This window comes from Plectropomus leopardus, unplaced genomic scaffold, assembly GCF_008729295.1.
Source record: "Plectropomus leopardus isolate mb unplaced genomic scaffold, YSFRI_Pleo_2.0 unplaced_scaffold3838, whole genome shotgun sequence".
Lineage (NCBI taxonomy): Eukaryota > Metazoa > Chordata > Actinopteri > Perciformes > Serranidae > Plectropomus > Plectropomus leopardus.
Window position 1 is genome coordinate 1 of NW_024641994.1, and position 7110 is coordinate 7110.

The window sequence follows — 7110 nt, forward strand, 5'->3', positions numbered from 1 at the left end:
ACAGAGAGCGAGGGCTGTATTGTCGATGCAAGAGGATAACCATCTCTCTCCATCTTTAGCACCTTGGACAGCACTCTCATGTCTGTACCTATATTCACCGTATCGTCTTTACCAAACTAGTCATGACGCTTCATCCTGTTGGATTCAGTTGCATTGTTCATTTTGCCAAACATGCTTAATTTGATACAAAATGATAGTATACTTTTATTTTGAAGGAACACATAAGATTTAACTTTTGGGTCTGCGTGAATTTATAATAAATGCTTTTTTAAATAATTACAACTGTTATTTTTGTGCGTATGAATAACATCAAACAGCAAAACACCAAAACAACAAGTAAACAAAAAAGTTGTTTTTTAGCAAACAAGACAATAGAAGAGATAAGACAAACTGAGTTGCATGATTTTAATTGATCAATTGGTAAATATTCTCTCTACAAAGGCAATTCCTTGGTAAGAGATGTAATGATTGTTAAGACAATATTGACAGAAACGTATACGTCCTGCATCCATGACTGTGATGACAGGTGTTTATATCAACCCCGTTTGGAGCTTCGCCTGCTGCGAGCAGGTGGTGCAGCAGGTTTGGTGCAGGCTGTTTTGCCGCAGCCACATTGCTCCACATGGATGTACGAGAAGGCAACCACATCTCCATTCAGGCAGTGCAGGTCAATGGTGCGACGGCTGGAGCGTGTCTCCCTACAGCAGGTGCAGGAATGCTCCATAGCAGCTGCTGCTGCAGAGTACCTGAAGAAAGTAGAAGCAGGACTGATTAATAAACTCAAAATCTGCACAAACTGCATCTAGATAACTTTCGATTTCCTCATCCTCATGGTTTGTGAGTATTCAGAGAGATGAGAAATAGGCATAATATCACCCTTACATGGTGTAAGTGTTGCAGGATCCTTCACAATATGGCACATCCACCTCACTGTAAGACTGGCATCTATTGTGCGTGATGTGTTTTTTCATGGAGACTAACTTGCAGCCGTTCTCCTTCTCAACACCTTTTCAGAACAGACGCACAGTTAGTTTGTTTTCATTTAAATGCCTTCTGCCAAAAAGTAAAGTAAATGGTATACTCACAAATTTTACAGCAGCCATCTGCTGATGTCTGAATAGTGCCCTAAGGAGGAAAATTCACAATATCAACATAGTTTGTTCTAACAAATGTTCTCAAAGACACACACAGTCCAGATTCATCTGCTGGGAGTCAAAAATGATACTTACAGGTTGGCAGTTTTTGGGGTTGAACGGCGGGCAGACAATGTGAGAATTGAATGTTGTTAAAGTGTTTCCGATCTTAATGCAGGTGTAATGCAGACACTTATTCTCAGGTGGTGCCCAGGTATCTCCAGGCTGGAGGGTGGTACACACACACACACACACACACACACACACACACACACACACAGATGTGTTGAAATCATGAGGTTCTTTCTGCTATTAACTATTATCATGTAGAATCACAGCCAACAGAGATGATTCAGTTTACCTTCAAGAGCTTGTTGGTACCATTAACACTGGCAACACAGTGAGTCTGTACACACTTCCCACAACATGCATCTGAATCAGTCTCTTCCTGATATTCATATCCCTGAAAGAAATGTGGGGAATGAAGTTGACAAGTCATGTTTATGTGTTAACTTTCCCAGAAAACATATGCGGAGAAAAACAAATTGTATCGCGAGTATAACAGGTGTCATTTTTCTCACCAGGTCACAGTTTTCGTCACATTTCACAAAATCACAACGTATTTTAAATAGACTAGTTTCAGGATCCACCTCCCGGGTACAGAAACATTCCTGACATTCAGGCCCAGGAACTGGAGATCCAGGCTAGCAATCAAAAAAGAAATGTGTGTTTTTAGCCATACACAACTTGGGCAGCAGATATTGTTAAATGACAAGAATTGTATATTAACAAATCATGATATATATATATGTATGTAATTATTACAGAATCCTATTTCTTACTTACCAGGTATTCAATTTCTTTGTGAACACAAACTTTTTTGGCCACTAGAAAAGGGTAAGATGATGGAAATCAGGTAAAAGTGTCAGTACTGTCATTAGGTTTAATATGAAACCAAAGTGAAAAAATGAGCTCACCGCATGTGCGTTCTGGACAGCATCTTCCCTCAGGAACACGGTCCTCTGACTCATATCCTGCCCCGCACTTCTTGTCAATGGGTGGGCAAATGTTGCTGTGACATTCTGAGATGATAAACGGTGATAGTAAATATTTAAGAACCATCAATATCGTTAACAACGTGAAGCAATCAAAAAAGCAAATGTGCGTTGATGCTGCATGTCTTACGGCAAACAAAGGTATAACAGCAGGAGTCTGCTGGATCCGTTTCGTTGACAAGGATGAACCCATCACCAGTACAGCTTATTATAGGCGGTATTGGGCACGTCTTCGGCTGGCATGTCACAGTCTTGGTGGCTTCCAGACAGATGCAGTTTTGGCATTTGTACTCAAACTTCTCATTAAACTAAAAGAATAAAAAACAGTTGTGACTTATTGTCTCCTTTCAGAAAACACAGATTAGGATTTTAGCTGAACATGAACTGAAGACTCACCTCACGAGGATTGCCCTCAGGATCAAGACATCCTGTTAAAAAAATGAGTACTTCATGATTGATATGTTATACACACACACACACACACACACACACACACATATATAAATAAATATATATATATATATTAGTCAATGATAAGTCTTAAGAATACATCCCACACTTACCACACTTATCAACACATATGCCAGACTCTTTGTTGAAGAGTTTCATTCCATCTGGACAAAAGCAGCCCTCAGTGGTGAAGTTCATGGTTGGTTCATTTGGACTGTAATATTGAATCATCGAGAGAGAGCACATAGTTTGCATTATTTCTTTTTTTTTCACATTTTTTTTTTCACATATTACATTTTACTCTACTCCACTTATTGCCACTATGCTGTTCAATTTTTTTTTTCACTTTTTTTTGCCACTATTCACTGTTATCTTTGCTTCAGGAAATGTGCAAAATGAACTGTAAAATTAAACTTTATTTTTTAAAATTTATTGTCAGATCTGTTGTGCTGTGTTCAAACGCCTTTCACAAGCATTTTGAGCTTTTGAAACCTAAGCAAATTGGTTTGAATTATTTTAAAACCAACTTGGCAAGAGATGTCCCAAAAATTGCAAGAAATCATTATAACGTGACAAGAAAATTATCTAAAAATATTGTTTCAAAAAAAGGGGAGGATTATCTACATTTTTTCAAAAAAGGGACAAATGACCAGAAAATTTTAATAAAACCATAAGAGTTTTAGATTTAAAATCTGATAGATTATATATATATTTGTGTGTGTGTGTGTGTTTTTCAGTTCTAATATTATTTTATTGTGGTTATTTATTTATTTATGTGCTTATTTTTAGGTAATTTTTTCGTATCTTTCTGCCTTATTTTTTTGCAAAATTTTTGAGCCATGTCTTGTTAAGTTGGTGTTGCCTTCTCCCCATGTTTTTGAGAGAAATCGAACAAATTTGTTCCAGTTTCAAAGGGTTAAACTTACTTGTCTTCACAGGTTGGCTGTTCAGCAGGACCACATGGCTTGTACACTTTGTTAGATAGGCAGTCACTTTCTGTTGGTGAAAAAAAAAAAAGAATTTAATTGGTTGTTTTTAAAATACACACTGCCTTCCCACTATATATAAAAAAGATTTGCAGCAGCCTGCTCAGTGTGTACTAGTGTTGCCTCCCTGAAATAAGGAGACTGATAATAAAATACTTCAGTGACGTTTTCGCAGCAAATCCTCAGGTATGAGGACTGAGACAAAAATAATGAATCAGGAACAGGATCTTATATTAAGATCACCTTGTAAAGCGCAAATAAACCACTTTTACATCAAAAATGTATCAATGAAAAACAAAGTAAACAATATAACCAGCTTATTTAGCACTTTTACCATGTGACTGACTTAAACAATTTTACATAATTTAATGATTTTAGTCAATCCTTGTGAACTTTAACTCACAGATGCAGGTGGTTAACTTAACTACAGATTTAACATTACAAATCATTTCAGGGCTTTTTATAAACAGGTTATGAGTATTGCTTTTTAACTTGCTGCAGTAGATGCAAAAAGAGTAAAATCAATGAGCTGCCCCTCTTGATTTCACTGATCCCATTTACAGCATTTACGGTAAAAATAACGAGGGCTTACTTACCACACTGTGTTGTGTGGTTCCTCCAGTGCAGACAAACTCCAGCCTGAGCACAAGCAGCCGCATAAGTCTGCAAACTTGTGCACTCAACTGCTGGGTTGGAAACATGGCAGCTATCAAAAACACAACCTTGGTAGAAATTTTCAGGAGAGACAAAGGGATGGCATGCTGCAAAGAGACTGTGAAAGTAAAACACACAAAAAAAATGAAAATCAAATTATGAAAAGTTAAATTGTTTTAACTGCAATGTGTCAAACTTATAGACTACTTATTGTGTCTACCTGCTCCTAAGCAGGTGACATATGGAGTCTGGCTTGCATGGAGTTAAGGTTGGTGGAGGTTCAGGTATATCGGTGGGCAGCACAGATGGCATGTGGCAGTTGGGCTGGTAAATGTGTCTAGCTGGCCAATAGTCGGCCATCACCGCACAGCTCTTCACCAGCCGGCCTCCAGGCAACATGCAGTCATCATCTCGGTTGTTAGTGCAGGTTCCTAACAACGGAGTAAACAAACAATTAATATTACATTCTCACCTCAAACAAATCATTTACCAATTGGCTACTGGAGAAAGATATGCTCTTACCACAATGACCCTGTGTGTTACTGCCAAAGTTTTGATTCGGAAGGAAAACCCTAAAGCCAGTTATTCCAAATGTAATGACCACGCCAAGACGAGGGATCTCAAAAACCAAGTTCATGCCAGAATCCAAAACCTTAACATTGTTTTGTGAATAAGGTAGTTTCAGACGTTGTCCGTTTTTCAGTGCCTAAAGGGGAAAATAAGTTAATACAACATATGACATGAAAAAATATATCACTCTATGATAAAAGGATCCGTCATTGTGATCCCATCTATCCATCTACTTTCATGTGACCATTTATTGTTTTACCTCCAACTCGACAGCTCCAAGAAGGTTGTGATTGATGAGTGTGATAACTTCTGAATTATATGATATAATTATTGATCTTGGACAAGAAACATCTTCAACAGGATCACAAAAGACATTGTCGATATAAATGCTCAAATAATGTCTTGGTTGAATCTCTTCCATCAAAATATAAGTACAGTTTCCTTGATAACTGTAGTAGAGTCCATCAAATGTGATGTAATGAGGATCTCCCCAGCCTTCACATACACCTGAAGAGAAATATAAATAACATTAAAACCATGTATGTATTTCAAAGAAAAACACAGCAATCCATAAACACGTCAAACATCTTTTTAACCACAAAATGGCTTACAGTCACAAGCGTAATGCTTGCAGCAGCCATACTTATCCGACACAAGAACTGGCTGCAGCCCATTAGCACAAGTGATGTTCTTGAGTGGTGGACATTCATATGGAACTATTACAACTGTGTTGTTCTCTATGCATTTGGCCATGGTGCAGTTGCAGATTATGAATGTCTCATTTTGCTGATGTGAAGAGAAAAAAAAGGAGGAAAATCAGTGCTTTGAAATATTTTGCAATTAATGCAAGTATATATTTTAATGTGCTAAATACATACTTCTACAGCCCAATCAGGACATATAGGAGGTTTGGGTGTAGTTGTAGGCATGGTCGTAGTCGTGGTCGGGCAAGGTGCAGTCTTGTTTTGAAGCTCACAAATATAAGAGCATATCATTGTGAGACATACACCTGATCCAATTGGTTTCATGTGGAATATTGTCTCCCCTAAAGGTGAGAAAAAAAGATTTATTTATTATGTAAATGTTGTTGCTAATAATTTAACAGTGGTACAATGTAAAAAGAAAGAGGACTCAAAGCTCATCACTGTCAAAGGGATAATTGTTGTGTCTTGTCTTACCTGGCTTATATTGATGGCCATCAACTATGCAGACACAGGGGGTAGTGGTTGGCTCCCTAGTTGTCGTAGTAGGGGTAGTCGTAGGTGTGGTTGTTGTAGTTGGTGTTTCACTTGTAGTAGTGGGTGTAGTTGTCGTTGGTGTTTCAATTGTAGTTGTGGTTGGTGTTTCAGTTGTAGTGGTGGGTGTAGTTGTGGTTGGTGTTTCAGTTGTGGTTGTGGTTGTGGTTGGTGTTTCATTTGTAGTGGTTGGTGTAGTTGTGGTGGGTGTTTCAGTTGTAAAAGTGGTAGTGGTTGTTGGTGTTTCAGTTGTAGTTGTTGGTGATTCAGTTGTAGTCGTGGGTGTAGTTGTGGTTGGTGTTTCAGTTGCTGTAGTGGGTGTAGTTGTGGTTGGTGTTTCAGTTGTAGAAGTGGCAGTGGTTGTTGGTGTTTCAGTTGTAGTTGTTGGTGTTTCAGTTGTAGTAGGTGTAGTTGTTGGTGTTTCAGTTGTAGTAGTGGATGTAGTTGTAGTTGGTGTTTCAGTTGTAGTAGTGGGTGTGTTGTAGTAGTGGATGTAGTTGTTGGTGTTTCAGTTGTAGTCGTGGGTGTAGTTGTTGTTGGCGTTTCAGTTGTTGTAGTGGGTGTTGTAGTTGTTGGTGTTTCAGCTGTAGTGGTAAGTGTGGTTGTGGTGGGTGTTTCAGTTGAAGTAATGGTTATAGTTGTTGGTGTTTCAGTTGTAGTAGTTGTTGGCTTAGTTGTGTGGGTGTTTCAGTTGTAGTAGTGGATGTGGTTGGTGTTTCAGTTGTAGTTGTTGGTGTTTCAGTGGTAGTTGTGGTTGTAGTTGGTGTTTCAGTTGTAGAAGTGGCAGTGGTTGTTGGTGTTTCAGTTGTAGTTGTTGGTGTTTCAGTTGTAGTAGTGGATGTAGTTGTAGTTGGTGTTTCAGTTGTAGTAGTGGGTGTAGTTGTGGTTGGTGTTTCAGTTGTAGTTGTGGTTGTTGTTGGTGTTTCAGTTGTAGTTGTAGGTGTAGTTGTTGTTGGTGTCTCAGTTGTAGTTGTGGTTGTTGTTGGTGTTTCAGTTGTAGTTGTAGGTGTAGTTGTTGTTGGTGTCT

At 38.4% G+C, this 7110-nt stretch overlaps 1 protein-coding gene across 1 annotated transcript; it reads right to left on the reverse strand.

Annotated features, from left to right (window-relative positions):
- Positions 1-396: 396 nt before the first annotated feature.
- On the reverse strand, positions 397-6700 carry LOC121938951 (intestinal mucin-like protein). The gene is made up of 20 exons (XM_042482100.1): positions 6659-6700; positions 6027-6128; positions 5727-5893; positions 5460-5634; positions 5108-5355; positions 4801-4984; positions 4499-4709; positions 4221-4396; positions 3565-3634; positions 2752-2852; positions 2585-2616; positions 2319-2496; positions 2111-2215; positions 1980-2020; positions 1715-1837; positions 1495-1596; positions 1230-1358; positions 1086-1125; positions 883-1006; positions 397-746 (listed from the first exon to the last, which is right to left on the reverse strand). Exons 3-20 carry the CDS (start codon positions 5874-5876, stop codon positions 536-538), a joined length of 2400 nt encoding a protein of 799 aa, XP_042338034.1. The 5' UTR covers positions 5877-5893; positions 6027-6128; positions 6659-6700; the 3' UTR covers positions 397-535.
- Positions 6701-7110: the final 410 nt, after the last annotated feature.

What these genes read in the sequence shown, in the direction of transcription:
- LOC121938951 (XM_042482100.1), bottom strand. Translation starts at nt 5,876, where the DNA reads ATGAAACCAATTGGATCAGGTGTATGTCTCACAATGATATGCTCTTAT. An exon ending in GAACCACACAACACAGTGTG is followed by an intron (nt 3,635 to 4,220) that starts GTAAGTAAGCCC and finishes TTTCACCAACAG; the next exon opens with AAAGTGACTGCCTATCTAAC. An exon ending in CTGTCCAGAACGCACATGCG is followed by an intron (nt 2,021 to 2,110) that starts GTGAGCTCATTT and finishes ACCCTTTTCTAG; the next exon opens with TGGCCAAAAAAGTTTGTGTT.